General features: G+C 41.1%; 1 protein-coding gene across 11 annotated transcripts in view; it reads right to left on the bottom strand.

Annotated features, from left to right (window-relative positions):
* Positions 1-22,694, bottom strand: part of BCAS3 (BCAS3 microtubule associated cell migration factor) — a 373,812-nt gene that overhangs the window by 107,965 nt on the left and 243,153 nt on the right. The window contains exon 24 of one of the 11 annotated variants that reach the window (XM_075168426.1): positions 7,335-7,465. The exons of the other annotated variants lie outside the window; for them this stretch is intronic. Within the exon in view, the coding sequence (XP_075024527.1) occupies positions 7,440-7,465 (26 nt within the window). The 3' untranslated portion in view covers positions 7,335-7,439. Of the gene's footprint in view, positions 1-7,334; positions 7,466-22,694 lie in introns of those variants that run through there. 11 annotated transcript variants of the gene reach the window in all.

Below are 22,694 nucleotides of genomic sequence, written 5' to 3'. Positions count from 1 at the left end.
CACATCCAAGTGGTGCTGGCTCATTTTAAAAGCAGCTTAAGTCTGACTTCAGGAGGTGCCTTAACAGAAATGGAGGGGGGATGGCCAAAGCATTACACTGCTACACAGGCAAAAAAAAATGCATCCCACAGCAATATGCTGCACATCATTTGCTCTAATTTTTACATCTGAACGGAAGTGTATCAGTGTTTGGCCAACAAACTGACTGTCAAAATGAGCCACTTAAGAAACAGAAAATTCTTAATTCTTGATATATGCTGGTAAGGGACCTCAGCTCAGTAAAGCATGAGGGCCGGACACAAAGTTGCCTGACGATTCAGAAGGTGCTGCTTTCCCCATAGCTCAACACAAACAGAAAAAATACTGTTTATTTTCTGAGGAGTAAAACCGATTTCTAAAATGTCAGTGGCCATGGTTCTCTTGGAAAGCAGAGTGCGGCTGCCTGCGCTGGGCAGTTTGGGTACTTACATTTGAGAGATGTCGAAGTATTCAAATATTTTCCAAATACCTACAGTTCCCCTAAATCATAAATATTGTTGCAAGAAATCTACTACATTAAGGTGGAGCAAAGCAAATATAACTGCATATATTGAGCCAGAACCTCAACTGATTAAAATCTATGTAATCTCACTTCAATCATGTCAATATTCCTCGGCCAGAATATCTAGTCCATTCAAGATAAAAGTAGCCATATAAATGTTCATTATAACTGATAAACTAACAGCTGTGATCCTGTGACATCAAAGATCACTGAGCACCAGACAGACGATCTTTTTTATCACTTTTCCCTCCTTGTGAGTACCTATGCCAATTCTGTTTTTGTTGCATATTAATTTATGATGTTAGAAAATGTCAAATTTAAGTATACAAAGCAAGGAAGTCCAGATTAAAAAATTAGTCTCTGGACTCAACTCAGCCGGTCTCTCCAGATCCTCAGCTAGCGTAAACTGATTTGAAGTCGTTGGTGCCAGAACAACTTGCATTAGTCAGGGATCTGCTCTTGTTTTCATCTCTTTATCTGATATAATTTCTAATTTACTTACTGAATAAATCTCGTCTTTTCATTCCTTTCAACTCCCCCTCTTCTTGATTTTGTTTCTTCTGTCCCATCGCCCGTAAACTGAAAACTGAACACATCTTTTCGCAGAGAGCCATCCTCCCCCCGCCCAGCAGCTCCCTGCATCACCTCTTTTCCTCTCACCCAGTTCTTCCCTTCCTAACTCTGCCCTGTTTCGTTGCCATGCTTTGCTCATTTTTATTATCCATCTTTCTGTAGTATTTCAAGGAAGGAGAGAAGGGCTTCAAATATTGCACGTTATTTAACAATCATAACAGTTCCCAGAATATTGTTCGGTATATTTTGAAGAGCTACCCGATTTCCTCATGTTTGAATAGGCTGTGGGGTCCTTTAAAGTGACCATGTAAGTGAGAATGGCAATAAAAGAATTGTAAGTGAAAAAGGCAATTTTTTTTTGGAAAACAAAAAGTCTCCCATGCTTCTCCCAGAAATCAAATGGTGCCTACAGAAGAACATGTCATTTTGGCTAATTGGAGTAGGTCCTTATAATCCATCTTTTTTTAATTCTTTAATCATTAGTTAAATGTGAAAGGTTTCCTTTTTTTAAGTGAATCTTCTAAAACACATGGAAAAAAGATATGAATCGATAAAATTGATCTGTAACATATTTGTACTTGAGAAAGGATTACAGGGTTGGATCTTAACATTATATACCTAAAATCATTTCTTGTTCTACTGCCTTTATAGTTCCAAAAAAAAAAAAAAGTACATTTTGGAGACAAAGGCCTTTATCCTCTTAAGTGCTGTGGATTTCATGCCAATCTCCCAATATAAAGCAGACTTCAGACTTATACCCAAGAGAAATGGTCTCAGAAAGATTAGATTTTCCACCTCAAAATAAAACCCTTGTGTGGTGAACCATACCAGCTTCAACGCTACCCTCCTCCTAAGTGCTTGCTCGACATGGAGAAACACACCCACCCTATCTCCTCTCTTCCAAAATGGAAGTGGTTTTATCCTTCCTCTGCTGTTCTGCCAGCCAGTTTTTCCATGTATGAAAATTCCAGAATTGGCACATGTACCTGAAAATCTGTAGATTTATCTATTTTTTTCTTATTCTGTACCATTTTCAATACAGAAAATGGCATACATTGTTCTTAATATTAGTGTACAAAATTCATTCTCATTCCTGATGCAATAAGATAAAATGAGTATGAGTGACATATGATGAGCATAACTGGATGAAAAATTCTTTTAAATCAGCAAGATATTTTTGAGAGTTGCCCAAAGACGTGCACCTCTAATAGGAATAGTGTATTACAGGGGATTAATTTTGCTAAGTATCTAGCAGCTCAACAAAGATGAGAGAAAACTTTCTTAAACTACCCATTTGGTAGAAAGGTATTTTATCAATCATCCCCATATTAGAAAACATAGATTTTCAGGGTATTGCAAAATCCATTGCCAGTAATAAAGTAGGACATGCAAGGAAAGGAGAGAAATATAGACTTAATACAATGTAACTGCTGAGGATTAAATTTTAACACCACCAAAGCCACACAAAAAAGAATGAATTGAAGAGTCAGAAGATTAAAACTGCATGTAGTGTGCTTGGGATTGGTATGCTACAGATGGAAACTTTCTTGGCAACACACAATTTAAATTCTAGTTAGGATATACTATGATTAAATGCTCCTACAATTTTTGAGTACATCACTTTTTTCCTACCGGCTACTGTAATACAAAAGACATCTCTTGCAAACATATAACTAGTAAAAAAAGTGCAAGTAAAAGCCATTTAGGTTTCCAGCAAAGACATAAAAGCAAAACAGCTAATGGACATCCAGGGTAGTCAAATCATTTCTGCAAAATCCATTAGTTACTAAAAGTTCTGGAGGGCTCAGTTTTTACAGTAAAACTTGTAAAAACTCAGTATCCAGTTTCTCTATGGGGACATTGAGGTGTGAAGATCCAAATGATGCTGGAACTGAACTTGTATATTTGAACCTTTTGAACTCCATCTGCCCTTCATAAATTACTTTACCACTAGCTTTAACACATTTCTAACCTACTGTGCTAGAAAAATAAGGAATCATTAAAATAACTGAAAATGCAACTAACTTTATAACACTTCCAATGGAATTTGTCTTTGTTCAAAAGACATGCACCTATAACAGAACTGCGGGATGAGAAAAAGCTTCCAGATAGTCCAGTGGAAATAACATCTGTCTTCAAGCTACTGAAAACAAAGCGGCAGCAAACCCCCCTCCCCAAACTCAAAACCATTTAAAGTAGATGAAAATGGCACTGTACAGAAACAGACAGTTGCTCCTTTCCATCTGGAAACACTGTCAAATGGCAGCAAATTCCACAAAATTCCCAACTGATACAAGAACTTAATTTTGCATCCACACAATCAACACGAGCTTGCGGCAGCCCTCTGCTCAACATCCCATCAGTAGGAAAACATTTCAATTTTTCTTCCATCAGAAGTACAAAGAGGTGACAAAAGAGAGGCACAGAAGCAGCACTGAGAGCACCGTGTCACTTGAAGCGCTATTTTGCCGCTCCTTTTAGCCTTCTCCCTTATTCTGCAGGACGCGGCTGCCACGCAGCAGGGGCAGCAGCCAGCAGCACAGGGAGGGCCGTGCACAAACTGCCTTTTGCAAGGTTACAGCCCTGCCTAATACAAAGGGTGAAATTTTTATCGCTTGGATTTGTAACAACTGAACAGTTAATTGTATTTTTTTAAATATAAAAACTTCAAACAGCCCTAAGTCTTCTACAGCCAAATCTTACCCCGTGTGTGCTAGGACAGAGAAGAGCGCTGCCATCCCCTCTAGCTCCTAACGAACCCCCGTAGCAGCCGGGCAGCAGAGCACCTGGTAGAAATATTTGAGTGTGGTGAGGAATCTGGGCACCACTTGCCTCGAATCCCACGGTCCCATGCTTCCAGCGCCTAGGAGATATGGCTGCACATTCAAGCCTGGAGAGCAACACTTGCTTCACTGCTGGGGGGCAGAGTAACTGCTGGGCCCAGCACGTGTGGCCCCAGTCATGGATGTGCCACCTCACTGGAGAAGGCTTCAGTCAGCAGCAGGGGCCACACGGAGGTCCTGCAGGATCCACTCTGACACGGAGGACCCATCCGTGTCTCTGTGCGGGTGCAGATGACTTCTGGAGCTTCTCAGGCCCTCGGGGACCTGCTCCCCTCCACTCTGTACAAGGTAGATCATGGATGTTGGCTGGTCTGGCTGCTAACCTAAAACCTGGTGCTAGCTATTTCACTAGCGCATGAGAAGCAAACCCTCCCCTAAAGAATTATATAGTCTTTTTTTCCTTTAGAGGCATCGACATCTTGACTAGAACTCTAGGTTTGAACCTTGACTTGTGCCAAGGATAATACTCTGCAATTCCAAAATCAAAAGCATCTTCAAAAGTGGTGCAGTAAAATAAGTCCTTGCACTTCTGATAATTTCTCCTGCAACAGCTCCGCTGCATTCGGTGTTACGCAGCCCTGGGGACGTGCTGCTCTGAACAGACACGACTTCGCAATGCAGAGGCAGGGGAGGGTTTTCACCTTACTGGGCCCACAGAGAAGCAGAGGAAAGAGATTCACACTTCTCCTATAGGTGAGGTTGAAATAGTTCGGAGTTTAAAAATTAATCCAACTTCAAGACAATGTGCATAAAGATTCTTAATGATTCTTAATTAGTTTTAAGCTGCCTTAAACTGAAAGAAGAGATCCCACAGGAAGGCTGGGGAAGACCAAAGAAGGGAACCCCGGTAAGATGGCAGCCCAGCTGCTTAAACACAGCGTTAACGTCTTTCTGTGGACATAACACACGCGCACAGTGAGCAGATTTCTCATCGTTATTTTTGAGACTGTCAGCATGTTTATAGACAGTCAATCATTGGGATTTAGGAGAAAAACTAAGACTTTATTTGAAGTCCAGGAAGAAGGGAAAGGCTGGTTCTCAAACGAGACAGCATATTGTCATAAGCAAAACAATCTGCAAAAAAGATATTACTTTCTCCTACACCTTTCCTGCCTGCAGAGAGAGCTCAGCGTTCAAAGCTGTGTGCCTGCCAATGCCTGTACAGGAACTCTTCAGCTCTCGTCCCGCTTTCGTAAGGACTTTCTTTGGGTTCAGGAAAGCCACCTGATTTTTTTTTTCTGTCTCAGATTTGTCACTTACAAATGAGGAAACTGCCCATCTTCCTCTCAGAAGAAAGCTATGAGAAATAATTAACATCTGAACATGCTTTCAAGAGGTCAACTAGTATAAAAATACTTACTGCTTTTCTCTTTGGATTAAAATGTTATCATATTGCATCTGGACACTGCATTTCAATTTCTCTTTAAAATCAACTTGCTAAGCAGCAAAGGGACACAGCAGCTCCCATTTACAGGTCACCTCAGGTCTCCTGAGCCAACTATGCCCCGGGGTTTTAGTGAAACTCAGGAATTCCAAAAGCAAAGCACATCACCCTTGGTACATAAAATGCTTCTGATTCACAGAATAACACAAACGTACAAGAAAAAAGGATGTCTGATTATTTTTTGTAATGGATGGCTTTTAGATGGACAGAATACACTTACGCATTTCTTAAACCACCAAACAGCAAGTGATTTTTAACAATGGGCTTGTGTGAAGTGCTACTTGCTTATCAAAAAGATTCAGAAAAAGAATTCCAGCGGTTGAACTCTCATTGCGTTTTAAGTCCTGAACAAAGAATAAGATGCTGTAGCTGCACAAGTGTGTGCTCCTTCATATTGTGGGAAGGCAGCCTGTCCAAACTGCCCATGCTCTGAGACACGATGCTACCATAAGTTTTTAATACTTCAGATTAATGAAGTCATATGACATTATTTGACATTTAGAAATAAAATGAATGCAAAAACTTTCCGAGCGATGCAGTTTTCCCATGGAAGTACATGTCACAGTGTGCCTGTTTAAGCAATAAGGAATAAGATGCATGCAATCTAGGGAACAGTGAAAGGTGCACTTCAATTTATGGAATTACCACTTCCATTAATTATGACTCCTAATGAGATGTGATAACTGACAATGTGAACAGTCCTAGCCATATGAATGAACACAGGTGTTCAAAGAAATGATCACTGAAGATCATGTACGTTAACCTGTTTTACTTCCCACTTGCATGAAGAAAGATTTGTGGGTTTGCATTCCCTCTCCCCCAGCACAGACTGGCTTTCTTCTCCTCGCTTCCCAGCTCGGAAATGAGCCGTGTATCATTCATAGACTTCCGAGGTTTGGTAGAGCACTTTCTAAAGATCACTTTGGAAAATGGTACCACGTTTCAAGCCAGAGGGATGCAGGTATAAGCCTTTAAAAAAAGGCCAACAACAAGAGTGGTCATCAATAATTTTTGTTTAAATGTATTACCAACCTAGAGTATTTCAAATAATCGAAGTGTCTCACTATCATGCATGGGATCTACAGTCATTACATCTCATAAGCTAGAAATTCTGACATTAACCAAACAGTAGACAAGGAACCAAACCCAAATCAGAGCAACAATCCCCTCTCCAAACCCACACCCACAGAATTTAGCTATTTCAAAAAGCAAAGGTATGCATATCCAAGTCTTTATCCCTTGGAGCTCATTGGTTTTGGAATCACAAGCAGCGTCAATAGGTAAACGCACAGGCTGATCTCATCTAAGAGCTACAGGTTCATCTGCTGGGTGCCTTACAAAAAGCAGAGGTCAGTCCTGCCTAATGCAAATGTTAAGTCATAAGAATAACATTACATGATGTGCAACAAAACGTTAATTCACAAGAAGGCAAATCTAATGCTTTTTTTCTCAGAAGCCCGGTGATATTCTAGAACATATTATACACACAACAAGACAGCATAAATGAATTAAATATTTTTAAGAACATTTTTGTATGTTATGCTATTTTGTTTTATATTTTGTCTCACTAGTTGATAATCTCAGAGACAAGAAAAAACATGCTGTTGGTGAAGTACTAAATCACACCAAAAGAGCTAAGGTTTTTAGATGAAACAAGAAGCTGATTACACATGCACCGAGTATACCAGTCACTAAGCGTTTCTGGATTGTAGGGATAAGATACTCTCTTTGCTTATTACTGCCTTCTTGATCCAAAGAGATTTAAGCAACTGTTTTCAATTAGATGTTTTTAAGCTAGTAAAACTACATCCATAAAGACATATTTATAGAACAACTTAAAACTAGAAGAATTAAAACGACTACAAAACTGATGAATTCCATCCCCCCACCCCCCCAGAATCATTTACTGACCATTAACGAGCAAAAAGCACTGCAATTTTAAGAATTAATCCACTGTTGCAAAATTAAATCAGATACACTAGTAGGGATAATGACAAACTGGTGGCTCCAGCGTTGTCAGTTTGCGGGTGATACAAGTTCAAGTCGTCTGTGCTAGTGGCCACTCTGTTGGAACAAACATGAACATAAAAAGGTAACATTAAAAGTGCAGCAGCACCAACTGAATCAATTGTCACTGAGGATGCAGACTCGCAATAAGCGGCACAGAGTAAATACTGCATTTTAGAAATGATCTGGCTAGTTGCAAGACTGCCAGACCTCAGTGCATGGAAATAAAGGAAGACACAGTAATGAAAGTAAATGAAAGAGAGATGATACTCGTTTCCCTCTAGATTTCTGAACACAAGAGCCCAGCAGTGTGGCTTCGCTACACATGACTGCTTTCATCCCTGTTAACCTATGACGAATATTCTGAGATTTACAGGAACAAAACTAAGCTTTGATAGTTTTCATCCGACAGTTGCTTAAACAAAATTTGCCTAAAAAACTCTGCAGCATGTGACTACAAATATTTGCAAGATGAGTCGCCTTCTCTCTAGTCACTGAAGAATACGCAGCAATGGCAGAGGCTTCCCCACGAGCCTGCTCAGAGATGGCCGGAGCCACGAGCAGGCACACCCTCTCCTCTGTCAAAGCCAGAAGCATCATTAATCAAGCATCTACTAACATCTATATTCTATACCTGACTGCCCCAGGGCTAGCTTTAGTTGGAGGCAAAATAACTGGTAAGGAAAGTCCACGGCCACGGAAGGGCTGGGGCAGCAGGCAGCCACGCTCCAGCCCTGCCTCCTCCTGCTGCAGACCCCGGCTGAAGAAGCTCGAGCCCACCTGGCATCCTAAATTTCAACTTCCCTACACGTTTCTACAAGCCCAGTTTGTTCCTACCTAAGCACATCGTCATGAAAACTCTTAAAAGCGTGTTAACAGTGGAGTGACTTTAAAATGCAAATACATCATTTAAGCCTACATATTTTATACGTTTAATACCCTTCAGAATCAGGCCATAAACACGAACGGATATTACAAAGCATGAACCAGCATCTCAGCTTGCTTCTGTCACAGCGTGGCCTTCTCCTGGGCACCCTGCACCATAGGTGATGGGTGCTGTGCCCAGGACAGCCCCACGCCCCGCAGCCTCCCCGTGCTGCACCGCAGATGCAGGAGGTGCTCCAGGACAGCCGTGAATCTCACAACTAATGCACGAGCCCTCGCAGGGAAGCACGAGAAACATTTTCTTTTCTGTTTTTTTTGTTTGTGGTTTTTTTTGTTTTGTTTTGTTTTTGTTTTTTTTTTTTTTTTTAATTAAGACCCTGCAGCTTACATTTGCTTCACGTGCTCAAGAAGCACATGGTATGTAAGGAAATTTTAGAAATTATTTTAGGTGAATTAACCTATAGAGTTACACACAGGGTCTAGTTTTAGGGAAACTCTTCAACGCTGAAGCAAGGAAGTGCCCTTTATTAGCTATGCAGTACCTTGCCTGTCCCCAGACACACAGGATAAAAATATATTTATTTTACATTTGCATCCTGCCCATCCTGACAAAGCAACAGTAACCAGCAGCCGAAATCTTCTGCTGAGCCCCGGAGAGCAGTGCCCGCCGCGCCGGGGGCCCTCTGCCCTGCCTCCCCCATCGCCTTTTGATCTCGGAGAAAAAGGGTATGAGTGCTTGGGAACCTGAGGTACCCTGCCTCCTCAGGCGCTAACTGGAAATAAAGGAAAGGAGGCAGAAAGAATTCAAGCAGTGACATAACCTGCGCAATCGTACACTGTTTTCTGTTCCATAATGTTAAAGAAACAGAAAGCTGTAGCGATGCAGTCATCCTTTAAGTCTCTCCGTACAGATCTTGCTACCGTCCGAACCTGCTCGGATAGGCAGATCGCTACATACTTACTGAAATCACATAATGCACCCCGATGAAGATGCGTAACTCCATCAGATTCACCCTTTTGAATGAATGTGGCTCTGATTTCTAATTGGTTTTGACCTTGTTTACAACATGTTAAGAAACAAAATTAAAAAGATTACATTTTTGTAATTGGGAAACTCGGTAATAACAAGGCTAGTCCAATGCCTTTTATCACACAAGTGTCCTTCTGCATGGGAAAGGATGGCTCCTGTAAGAAAAAGTTACAGGATAAAACCAAAAGCAAAGTTCCATTCAATTATATCCAAATTAGCAGAGCGAAACTATGAAACAGAAGTAAACATAAAAGCAAGTGAAATAACATGAACAGTGAAGCAGTAAACAATTTTGCCTAAGGCGCAACACTAATGCAAGACTAACTTCAAAGCATCAACTGAACCAACAAAGGTGACAAACAATATGCATAATAATAAACTTACACCAGCACTCGCTCCCTTTTCTTCCCTTAATCAAGACCAAGCCCAACAGAAAGGAACACCACACAGCACCACCATCATCTTGAAGCGCACCATGGCTGTGTGACAAGTCACTTGCTCTCGCAGGACGAGAGGTGGGAAGGGAAGGAGAAGCACAGAGGGATAAGCGGGCTCGGCTCTTGCTCATAGCTCTGAAGCTGGTGACACACCAGGTGCACCAAGCCTCTTGAAGAAGGACATGGAGGTGCTGGAGCGTGTCCAGAGAAGGGCAACGAAGCTGGTGAAGGGCCTGGAGCACAAGTCTGATGGGGAGCGGCTGAGGGAACTGGGGGTGTTCAGCCTGGAGAAGAGGAGGCTGAGGGGAGACCTCATCGCGCTCTACAACTGCCTGGAAGGAGGTTGTAGCGAGGTGGGGGTTGGTCTCTTCTCCCAAGTAACAGCGATAGGACGAGAGGAAACGGCCTCAAGTTGCGCCAGGGGAGGTTTAGATTGAACATTAGGAGAAATTTCTTTCCTGAAAGAGCGGTCAGTCCTTGGAACAGGCTGCCCAGGGAAGTGGTGGAGTCACCATCCCTGGAGGTATTTAAAAGACGTGTAGATGAGGCGCTTAGGGACATGGTGTAGTGGGCATGGTGGTGTTGGGTTGATGGTTGGACTCAATGATCTTAGAGGTCTTTTCCAACCTTAATGATTCTATGATTCTAAGACTGTCTCAGGTCATTAACAAGCAGGTACGCATGCATCTAACCCTGCTGGTGTAAGCTGTATAGATACATAATGTCTGCAGTGTAGAAAACTTCACATGAACATATAGCCGATTATAAAGCTCTCCCACTTAAAGCGTGCTGTCAAACAAATACTGCTAATTCTGTAACTCCAAAAGTTAGTACATCTTAGAAATTTCTGGTTTGATAATAGCTTCTGGAATTTAAATAGATAATCCCCAAGCAAGTTCTGGTCTTGCTCATAAAACACTTTCAACTCTTTTTTTCATTTTATACATTGAACAATGTATATAAACTAGATTACAGCATTTTGGCTACAAGTTTATTCAAATAAACTAGGCTGAGACACTACATTACTGTACATTACTGTTACATTAAGGGAAGTCCACCACATCAGAAGCTTTATTCTGCGTATTTTTTTTTTCCCTCTAATTATAATTTATAATGAACCTCTTCCCCAGTAAGCTGACTCAGGGAAAAACCACTCTGAAAGGCATCAGCTACTGATGAATTATTTTTATTAATTAAGTTGGAGAAACAAAACCCACAGTGGTTTTCAGTGCTGCAACTCACAGCAGAACCCACAAGCTTGAAGGCAGAAAGAAGTGTGAAAGTCAGAGCTCTGCTCTGAACGGCTCCTCTGTTTACCGAGGGGCTGAAATTCCATGACAAGGGGTTTTTCTCTCTCCCTTAACCTAAGGATTTGGTCCTTTGAACAGCTGCTTTGGACTTAATAAAGCACCACAAAAGCCACTGCCTTTACTGCATTAAAAACTGAAATAATGGGTATTAAGCAGAAGTAGCTTTTATAATACTCTGATATTTAAGTAGTTCAGCTTGTGATCAGGTTTGTTGAAAGAAGAGTAGATAGAAGAATAGAGCTAAGAAAAGCATTTAATCCCAGCAAGTTTCAAAGATCTTTAGGTTTTCCTTTTAAGTTTTAGTAGCCAAGAGATTCAAGTTTTACTTTTCGCTTAGGATTTTAGACCGAAGACATTGAGGAGAATCTCCGGATTTAGCACATTTGAGCGTTTCCCCGCAATAACCTGCTGCGACGGCTCCCGCTGCACGAACCTCGACGCATGGGCCGCTCTGCACGGCACGCTCTCGGCCCCAGAAATCACGCCAAGTAAGGTGGGGTTTCGTTGCTGGGGCTTTCTTCCTTTAAACATGCAGTAGATGGAGCAATTCATAAGATTTTCAATAAAACTTTGGGATTCTCTTATCTAAGCCAGAATCCTCTTTGAACAGCGATACTTTACATAATGAGCCCTATTTATAGCCTGCCTCTTCCCCTGGCCATTGGCTCTTCTGCTGCTTGCCCACTCGCCAGTTTAGCTATTTTATGCGCTCTCACGTGCCTTTTATGGAAAGAACTGAAATACCTTAAATTTGCACATGCAATGAAAAGGAGGCTTATTCACACAGTTAGGTCATGCTTTTTCATGCAATGCAGGTTACTGGAAAGTTTAACTTTTGTTAAAGAGGATAGAAATAAAACAAAACAGGAAAGTGGATATTTTTCTTACTTATTTTAAGTGTAGATGTTTTGGATAATTTTTTTTTTTCTGTGACACAGAATAGATACTCTTCTGGGGGACTGTAATATCCCTCAGCGTGTTTTCCACCAAGAATGCAAAAAGAAACACTTTTTCTGAAGAAGTCATGGAAACTGGTAAATTGAAGACACAAGTCCTCATTGAAAACCTATAATTTTTTAATTAAATTTACATGTCAGTGGATCTTTTGAGCTTCGTCTGTATGTTTTTTATAATGTACGTTTCCAGTGCTTTTTCCCATGGGTATTATGCACTATTTCTAAACTGGGATTACTCAAGTTGAAGTGTGATAAAGGGCACATTATAGTTATATTAAGCAAAATGGGGAGGAGAAAGCTTTTCCATAGTCCAAAGAAAGCTGTGCGCAGAGCCTCATTTCTGGTAACAAGCAGAGCAAGGCAACCAGTCAGCTAGAAACTGCTGCTATCAAATTAAAGCTTTGTCTTGAGAAATAGTGATTTATTTTATCCTTTTTTTTGTTTTCTGCTGAAAAATAAAGGTTGTTTTCTTCAAAAGCATTAACTCTTGCTCTGGGGTATCATCGGAAATAAGTCGTGAGCAACAAAACAGAGAAGAAAGCTCTGTATTGTACATTAGTGTAACTAACTTGTACGATTACTCTTTCAAAGAGCTAGCAGAGAAGAGGGGATGTCTGAACACAGTTTGGGTTACCATCTCGTCGTGCTGCTCTTCCCAGTGGTTTCACAACCATGTTGTTATTCTTCGCAGCTCACCCAAAAGATGCAGGAACTTGCTTAACTTGCACGGTCTCCGCAGTGCCCGGCCCAAACAAGAAGTACTTGTCAACAGTGCTGCAGCCGTATAAACAAGCAGCAGCTGGATGAGAAAAGGAGGGCATGTCAGCTCAGAGCAGCAGAAAAGGTTTTTCACGGCAGCTATTTGCAACCCTCCAAGGAGCTACAGAGGCTGCCCATTAAAACCCTGTTAAAACACTTCTGATGTTGTCAGCAGTGGAGAGCTGAAATAGCACAGTGATCACTGAGATGCTATCTGCCTCAAGCAGTTCAGTGGTACTGTCAATAATATGAGCAAGAAGGTACAAGATGAGCAACAACCTAATTCCTACATCAAAATTTCATAAACTCCCTCAGCTGGTAAACACTAGCGATGTGGGCAAACACGGGACAGCCAATAAACCACCCAGAAAAGATGACCTCTGGTCTGGAATCCTTCCCAAAAGCTTTGAACCTTTAAGTTAATCCACACTTTGAAAGCAAAGCAGCGTAATGGCAAGGAGCAAGCAGGAGGAGGGAGGTGACGGTTCCCCCATCAGTGCTGGTAATCTGCACCCCAGCTTTGCACTTCTGACAAAGCCCAAGGATAAACCGTATCAACACTTTTAGTTATATACACTTCCAAATATCCCATCTGTATACCTGTAGTTCCTCCCCACTTTTCTCTGTTTTGATTTTTGAAAGCACTGACTCGGTAGCCATTCATTCCGTGGGGTGGTTTTTACAAATACAGTCCTATCAGGTGAGAAAATTTGCTACTTCTCCTCCAGGAGAGCGGTGCCTCGTTTGAAAGCAGACCTCCTGATGTGCCAGGGTACTAAAACTGTGAGTAATGATAGCAGAATCATTTACTTCTCTGCTACTCCGTGCTCATGAGTAAGTACTACTCACAGTGAATAATGGCTGGAGAAACAGGGCCAAGGTGAAGAGTTATTTATAATACAGTAGCCAATGAGTAAGCGCTTAGCTATGAATTTACTGCTCTGGCTACAATTTCATGAGAAAATGAGCAGAGCCAGCTTTTGGTTTTTCCAGTTTTAAAAGCTATACACCCACTAAAAACTAGTAAAAATAATTCGGGAAGGAGTGGGGTAGTTATTTATAAAGCAACCATGGCAGAGATCATGTGCATCTCAGCTAAATGCAAGATAATCATAGATGCTTTAGTTTCTTAGATACTGTCCTCAGAATTGCTACGGCAATCAGTGAGACTCCTAGACTCAGTCTTAAACCAGTATCAGATGCTTCCCCCTTTTTATGCAATAAATATCCACTGCAGAGAGCCAAGAGACAGAGCTCGCTGGAAATGAAGCAAAGAATTAGACTGTCATCTGCTCAGCAGTCCTGGGTTTAGAGGTCAGAATATCCGTCTACTTTTTAATATGAAGTGACTGCACTAACTGTCTTTCAGAACAAGTCTCTGTCAAGTGTATCCTGGATTTGCAAAAGATCCAGCATGCTTAGGAATAATTTTTAATTGTTTCTACCATCCCAGAATGAGGCAAAAGTTATTTCTGGAAATGCATTACTTTCACCCACATTAGTAATAATATATTTGGGCATATAAAAAAAATCTGACCAGGAAAATACTGGGATAACATGATCAAGATCACCACTCTTCTGAATTTCCTACACAGAAACATACCATTTCCCAGTGTGCCCTGCAGAATAATTGGATATTTTCCAATCCCCACATTACAGGTCATGACTTACTGGTGCAAATTTGGATTCTGCTGAGGACCTGCTTATCGACTGAAGTTCGGATGGCATGACACAGCAAGAGACTTTGGCTTGCCATTGCATATTTGAATGCTGTTTATAGAAAAGGATTATGTTTTAGTTCAGCCAGCATTTTACCCCACAAGGACATATGGCTCAGATTTGTGATGGAAGCGGACACTTGGAAAAACAGAAGTAGTAACGGTTCTACAGGACTGCAATTTATTTCTGAATTGTAAACACAGAAGGGATGTCTTCTTATGAAATTTTTAAAGCCAACTGCTAGTTTTACTATCTGTTGTGCTTCCAGTTTGGAGAGTCCAAGGGATATACTTTCACCCTGCCGTACAAAGAGTTATACATGAAACTATGCTCTTCAATTTTTCTACGGGGAGTTGGCGTTAGCCGCATTATCTCAGTGCCGCTGAGCTCACTGCAACTGGCCTAACTTTACCTTGGTAGACAATCACTGAACTCAGTCAGAGCCATCTGAAAAGCCTAATTAGGCACTTTTGCAAATCCTAAGTATCTTGTACATTTTTACACATCTTCTGATTCTAGAAAGCTGTCTTTTCCCCCTCCTTATCTAAAGCAAAGTTAAACCAATTCACTGTTAGAAAGAAGAAATGTAAAGAGTATTAACAGTCTTATTTCCCCTGGTCTCACGAGCCTGAAGTTAAATACCTGCCTTTGTACAACTGTTTCCCTTCTTTTATTAGCTAAATATTGTGGCACCATGCAACTAGAGCACAAAGAATAAAATTACAACAATTTGAGATGAGTGTAACTTTTACAAGAGTCAGATATCCCTAACAACCCAGACAGTCAATAACCCAGCACAAATTAACTCTGGCAAATAATAGGTGTGTTGACCCTAAATTCATGAGGCAATAAAACCTACCAACAGCCCGTTGTTTTAAAATACTCAGGCACTTCTCAAAGACAATATAGTTTTTGTTTGTGAGCAAGAAGATCATTAATTAGGAAAGCTTTTAAAAAAGGTTTTAGTATCATTAGCAAAAACTAATAGGAAAATAAATTAACTTACAACATCTGACACCAAGTTTGAAAAAAAGAAAGGCATTAAACCCCCAAAGCTGTCTAACTGGTACATGTCCCGAGGACTGCACCCTGTAGACCCACTTCTCTGCAGACCTCCTTAACCACAATAACAAAATTAAATTTCCTCCCTTTCTTATTGCATTTTGAGTTAGAGACGCATTGCTGTGAGCGCAGATCTGTCGGACGGTGGAGTCACAGCAATATAATTTGAACCAACCCTGTTCATCTCTTCAACTCAACAACAATGAAAATACGCTTAAAAACACAAAGCCATAATCTGTTCTTCCAAATTTGTTTTCTTTCTGAGAGCTTCTTAAAAATAGCAGAGCTCAGGTAAAGTTACTATTCAAAAGCTGTCCGATGGAAGGCCCTGGTGCAAGTTCTTATTTCTTGAAGGGAAACACATTTTCTACTTATTTTGCGAGTCTGTTTGAAAATGCAGTATTTTAAAATACCACACCATGAGAAGTGGCCCAAAATATTTTATGGCTTTGAATAAAATTCTCTTTTCCCTTCCCCTGGATGCTTGCTAAGAGACACCGTAATTAGTCTGCCAAACGATCGTTATATACGAAGGACTGCACATAATGAAACCGTCCACCATTTCAAGCATGTCAGCTACAGAATTATGAAAGATGTATACCTCATATACCTTTAATACTTCATATTAAAATTATTTAATAAATGTCACATAGCACATGGCCATATTATTGAGAGAGAGTCAGGACGGGTTCAGTGCAGAGCTCTCAAAACCAATGGCCAACAAGAGCAGACTCTGCAAGCAAAGTGTTTATATGGCCATAAAACCATACGGTGACAGAACACAATTTTCTCTTTGTCTAGAAGGAAAGAAAATACAGAATTGAAGTTTTAAAAAGGAAGTTATACAGAAAGTAAAATGAAATATTAATAACAGAGATCAAATTTTGGAAAATGAACTGAGACAATTAAAATGCACTTGTAACTGCAACTGCTCGGTAAATCAAATCTGTGTTCTTGGATAGATTGCCTAATTTAAGCGGAAGATGTACTTTCCTCTTAGCTTTTGCTTCAAGCTTTCCTTCTATGAGAAGTCAAGTAATTAACATGCCAGGGGAAGAAATTTTCCTCTTCAATACCTTTACATTTGTGTAAAGCAAAATTATACAAAATGCTGATGCAAGCCCCAAAGGGAAAATATTCGTGCTGTGCAGCACACCCTTGCCTAGACCACCTTAAATCCCCCCATTGCCTACGCCTGGCTCCAGATCTGGATGTCTCCGTGATGCACCAGGGCCCAGTGTCTGCCTGCTGGGATGGAGCTTATTCACAGGAAATATGAAGGGAAAATTCACGCTTAGCTGCTTAATGAGAACTGACATCGCATCTCCAGGGAGAGAGAAACTTTGGATGTCAGGCAGGTTAGCATAGGGCAAGCAGACGGTCAATAAAATATTCAATAAAGTACTCTGATATGATAGATCTAATACTGTGGAAAAAGCCAGAAGTCCTTGTTTTGATAAGAAAACGAGTTTAAAATGGTGGTTAAAATGGCCTATACAATATTAACCTCCTAAAACTTGAGAACAATTGTGGCTGGTTTTTGAACTTGTTATGAAAGGTAAAAACAAATAAAGGCTCACGTAACACAAGGTATGCTTCTGCGGACATGCAAAGCAGGTAATTTAGAACAAGTGCACATACCGTTTTTTACAAAATCTCTCCAAAATAATTTTACAACTAATTTTTAATTATTAAAAAAAAAAAAAGAAGAAAGAAAAAAAATATCTACTGATCACCTAAAATACACAATGCTCAGGGAAACAGGCACAAACCTCACCTAGTCTGGATCCCAGTAGAGCGTGTGCTGACCCGAGCAACCCGGGAGCAGCCCCAGGCGCTCCAGCATCAGCACAGAGTCCCAGGGCCGGCTTCCCTCCTCCCCAACGGGATCTAACCTGCTGCTCTTTTTTCCAAACAGGATTCCTACTAGATTTCCTCTCTGAGCAACTTTTTCGTGATAGCGCTTTCATCCTCTGCTGTCAGTGACTTCTTAAACTTTCCCCCCACCTCACCAGACTCAAGCGTTTGGTAGGAAAACCCTGGAGGGATCAAGAAAGCAACAGGCCATATGCAGTGAATCCCTGCAATCATTCTAATGAAGCTAAATCTTCGAGTTTACATAAAAGGAAAATTAAATCAAGCACTGGAGGGGATTGGAAAGAAATACACCAGGAGATGGATAAAGTTAATCACGTTTAGTCAAGGCTAATGCTGACCTACTCAGGCTTGCCTTGGAGATCCTTCGTACTTACTGTAAGTTTTGTCTATATGGGAATACAGATGCACACAGAGCTGTAGCAGCTGCCCTGAATTTCTGCAGTGCTTTACATTTGCAGACTGCAGGAAAAGCACCACTTTATCCCTGCAGCATCACTGCTAAATATTATGGATGGAAATACAAGAAACAAGGGCTGTGGATCACGACTCGGGGACTCTTGAAGCCTGGCCCTGTCCTTTAAACCCTGCAGGCAGTAATATGTTTAATAGATAAGTCAACAGATAAGGAAAAACTTCACCTCAGGAAAATAATGAAAGCAAAATTTCATTCTCACATTGTATCATTCCTGTCACTCTTCCAAAGGGAATCTGGGATTTGATCGGGACGCTCCACCGGACAAGGAAACCAGCAGGAGCGTGCCGGCAGCGCTGGACAGACCAGCCAACAGGAGCCTGTTGCTCTGTACGGAGCAAGAACTTGCTTCTTTCTTTCTCTCTTTAAAGAAAGATCTTATTTTGTCTATACTTTATCTTGTGGCCCAAAACTTGAAAGTAAAATTACTTTTCAGAGAGCACAGGAATTTCTGCCATTACGTTGATTTTTTTTAGTCTTATTTTTCACAAAGATCTCATCCACATCTCCAGCAGGTGATGGCAGGAAAATGAGAGACTATTAAAATAAACAGAACAAATTTCTTGTTTCATTCAACCATTCTAATATGGTATCTTCTACATTTTTTTTTCCTCCTAAAATAAAATTTTATCTTCAAACAACAGGTATCCAATGTTTTGACATAAACCCCCAACATCGTCTCAGACACACGGTGGGGAAGAGCTATGGGGCTTTGGACAAGGAGGGGGCTTGCAGCAGCTCCACGACAGAAGCCAAACAGTTAGCATGCACAGGCTGCTCCGCGTTTTGGAGGACGTATCCAGTCCATGGGCCACAGGTTGACTACCACTCACCCCAGTTCTAGCTGACATTTATAATTTAAGAAATTGAGTTGTATCTCCCCAAAATGTTTACTTCCATGCAGTGCTGAAGCAAATGCATTCCTTTAACTCATTCTGCTTTAACTGATATCAGCTACACAGACTACACAGTCTCCTGATGAAGGAGCGAAAGATTAGGATATGAATCTGTCAAGTTTGGAATATTTTTTTCTGTATAGCTCTGTTAAATAACTGAAGACAATAATGTTTCAGTATTTTCTGAGAATAGCTCATTTGTTCTTTATTTCAGTGTTACAGAAAAGATTATTTGCAACTATTCACTTCCTTACAAAATATTCAGATTCTTCAATGAAAAGAGTTTCCCACATTGTGTAGCCACCCACACAGCTCCATTTGAAAGTGAATGAAAAGCTGTGCTTGATGATGTTGAATATGTTAACCTCTTACAGTTCTCCAGCTCTGGTGAGCCACTTTTCTTCTGCATCTGCACAAGGAAAAGTGTTGAACACAAGCTAGATTCTGTTGATTATGTACAGATAAAGACAACAAAGGCATCAGATGATTATGAGTGAAGCGATTTCTGAAGATCATAATCTGCATCTGAAGTTGTTTCATTCCTGGCAAACTAAAACTAAATTTAAGCTTGCTAGGAATTAATTGTAATGTATAACAGATCATAATTAGTAATGGGATATGAAACATTTTCTCTTCTAGTTTAGGCTACTGGTGTCAGCTTTGACCAGTTCAAATGCAATCAGAAGTCATTACCATTTAATGACTAGTTAGTGGTCTATGTGAAATAGCCTAGTGGTTTAAGTCCCTTCCCTAATCACACGTACCACCACCGTCATAATTAGCACTCATGATAGCAATCTCAGCAGAGACTAGGGGTATCGCCTGGCAGATGTGAAGCTCAGTGTACATGAATCAAATTATTGAAGGAACATCCATTCAAATCCTTCTGTCTTTCAATCTAGCACTAGAGAATAACTTAATACAACTATTTTTTAAAAAAAGTGTAATTTGCACTGCACTGCTGCTTTTTGGAAAGTCACCTTTGCTTATAACCATCTCGACACCCCAGCAAACTCGCGTCCGACTCCCCGGGCGAGGACAGAAGCAGTAGGACCGCTCTCCCTTCGCAGGACCCGCTGCCACAGTCTGCTCAGAGGAGGGCACGCGTGGGGCAGGAGGCCAGCAGGGTGCAAGGACCTCACGTTGAGTGGTGCCGGAGAAACAACTCCGTGAGTAGCTTCTTTCTAAACCACCAAAACCTCCTATTTGCTAACTTATATTTACGAAATACCTTTAAACCTGAAACACATCTCTGACTTTGTCCTCTCTTGCATGAGCACGATTCCTCCATCGGTGTGCACCTGCCCGTGATGCTGGTTCTCACAGATCCTCGAACATTCAGAGCTCCACCATGTGCCTGCTGTGCAGCTGACAGCCAGGCCACGAGCCTGGTACCTCTCCAGCAAACAGGGACATGAATTACCCAGGACACAGCATGAACGCATCCAGAGTGTTCACATAATCCAAACACACCAAACCACACCCCTTGCAATTTGACTAAAACACTCTGCAGCTGCACTGTTGTTCTGCAAATCTCCTAAGCACGACACATGACTCGGGCATCAGCTCTTTAAAACCTCTGGTATTTCTTCCCCAATTTTCCTCATTTCCCTTCTCACACATCTCTGCACCGTGAATCCCGACGAGGTGTGCGAGGCTTACGCCAACATATCATTTTTCCCTTCCCGTCACCCCATTTCACCGCAAAATCTGATTCTTCCATCTGTCCCTTCCTCCTCGCCCCATCTGGTGAAATTCAGCAGTTGCACTAACACAATCTGATGCTCCAGCCAGCGCTCGCATCCGCACCACGTCTGCACTGCAGCGTTGCTACTTGGCTCCTTTAAGAGACCCCTAAAAGAGATGTTAGCACGTTGAAGAAATTCAGGGGAAAAAAAAGAAGAAAGAAAGAGTTGCTCTTCTTTGAGAGCTGGCTGGAATGGAGAGCTATCTTCATAAATAGACAGGAAACAGAAAAGACTAATGTTGGGCAGATGACAGATCCCTGAATTCAGTTAACTGGCCTTCAAGATATGAACTGTTCTATTAAACATAGAGGCATTATGTTGGTCATCCACTTTAAGCCCAAGAGTGATTAAAATGCTGGCAGAAAATAAAAACTGGCTATTGAAGAGCTTGCCCTGAGGTCCTAATTTCAAATCAAATTTTACAGCGCCGCACAGGAACAATGGCAGCCCAGTACTCCAAGTCTTCTTTTTGTCACTTTGTACAAAGAAACCCCCTCAAACTCTCTCAAAGAACAATGGCCCCTCTAGATTCGCAACTACGCCAAGAATGGGCTCAAACCATACAAAAACACATTTTAAAAATACATTTTACACTGCCCTTGACATTTGAGATAAATAGAAGCCAATGCGTTGAAATTCCAAGTATTTTTTATATCCTTTCACAATGTGAATTTTTTATTTTCCCCAGTCTACTTGATCTTTGACATTCTGGCCTCTGCAGAAGAAGGACACAGCAGAGCAGTCAAAGAAATTAATTATGCAGATAATTGCATTTTATTAAAATGATTACTGTAGCAGAGAACTCAACAAATGACAGCTACACGAACCTGGCCCTCAGAAGAAATCAAGAGGACACAAACAGTTCATTTTTAATTGAAAAACTCCTCAGCTATTAACATTTAATTATCTGTTACTGATATATGGCACTAGTTTAATTAGCATTTTTCTATACGTCAGGTTTGCCTTTTAGTAGAAACACTTTTTTTAAAGTTCTGCTGAGCTGCTGCAGATTCCCTGTTCCTACAGTCTGAGTTTATTTGAATTTGGCAGCTTGGATTCAGACAGTTGTTTCCTAGTGAACAGCACACAAGACCATATGTTTCAACATTTAAGCAATTTAGAATCAGAGGTATAATTCTGAGTGTCCTTAGCAGAAATTGTACATTAAATACCCAAAGGATCTGAGCTCTACAAGAGATACAGCCTTTTTTAGCACTTTTCCCATAGCAACAAAACCACTCTATGCTACTTATATCATATACTCGAACCACAAGCATGCTGAGAGCGTTGGTGAGCCGACTAAAGTCTGCAGCCAGCCGTTTCAAGGGCTGCTGTGTTTTCAACAGCAAGGGATGAGCAAGTACATCGTTCTCCCTTTCTCTCCAGTCAGGCCGGATTCATCCAGAATTGCCTCTGAAACACAACTGTGGTCAGCACTCGTAGCTGGTTTCTTGATTTGTGCACATCTTTGTAAGAAGACATTAATCAATAGCTTCTTTTGCCAACCAAAAATAAGGCCACACACGTTGCCTGTGTTGTTCTCCTCATTTCTGCGATGATGAACGTCACCAGAACTATGGATTTAAATCAAGATACAGCCAAGGTGTGTCTGGCATGATACGCCATGACCTTCTGCTGGTACGTCCACTCTGCTTTTCCTGGCATGAGGTCACGCAACCTCCAAACTACAAAAGCATATTTTAAAAGTTCCAAGAGAGAAAAAAACCCAACACATCTTTGGGGGGGGGGGGGGAGGGGGAGGGAGGGGGAATCACTGAACCTATTAGTAAGTCTTCACTGTTTTAATCACAGCACCTGCAATAACATCAGAATGAAAATGACAATCCAAAATTAAAATTTAGTGATATTTCCTTCTTACAGGATAGGCACAAAACAAGAAATCCAGCAGTTTATCCAATACCCCCAAGAATCTGAGCGAAGGCTTGTTCTTAAAAGCGATGGACCTAATCACGATCCCCCTGAAGTCACGAGCAACGCTCCAGATCACGTGTTGAACACGCGGTCACAGTTCCTGATCCTCAGGCAGACGAACTCAAGACCCATTTGCCACTTTCACTCCCTTTTAACCTTTTCTGAACATGTTGTGCTGCATAACAGCCACTTATTCTTCAAT

Source organism: Calonectris borealis, chromosome 19 (assembly GCF_964195595.1).
Source record: "Calonectris borealis chromosome 19, bCalBor7.hap1.2, whole genome shotgun sequence".
Classification (NCBI taxonomy): domain Eukaryota; kingdom Metazoa; phylum Chordata; class Aves; order Procellariiformes; family Procellariidae; genus Calonectris; species Calonectris borealis.
This window is presented reverse-complemented; position numbering and strand designations above follow the sequence as displayed.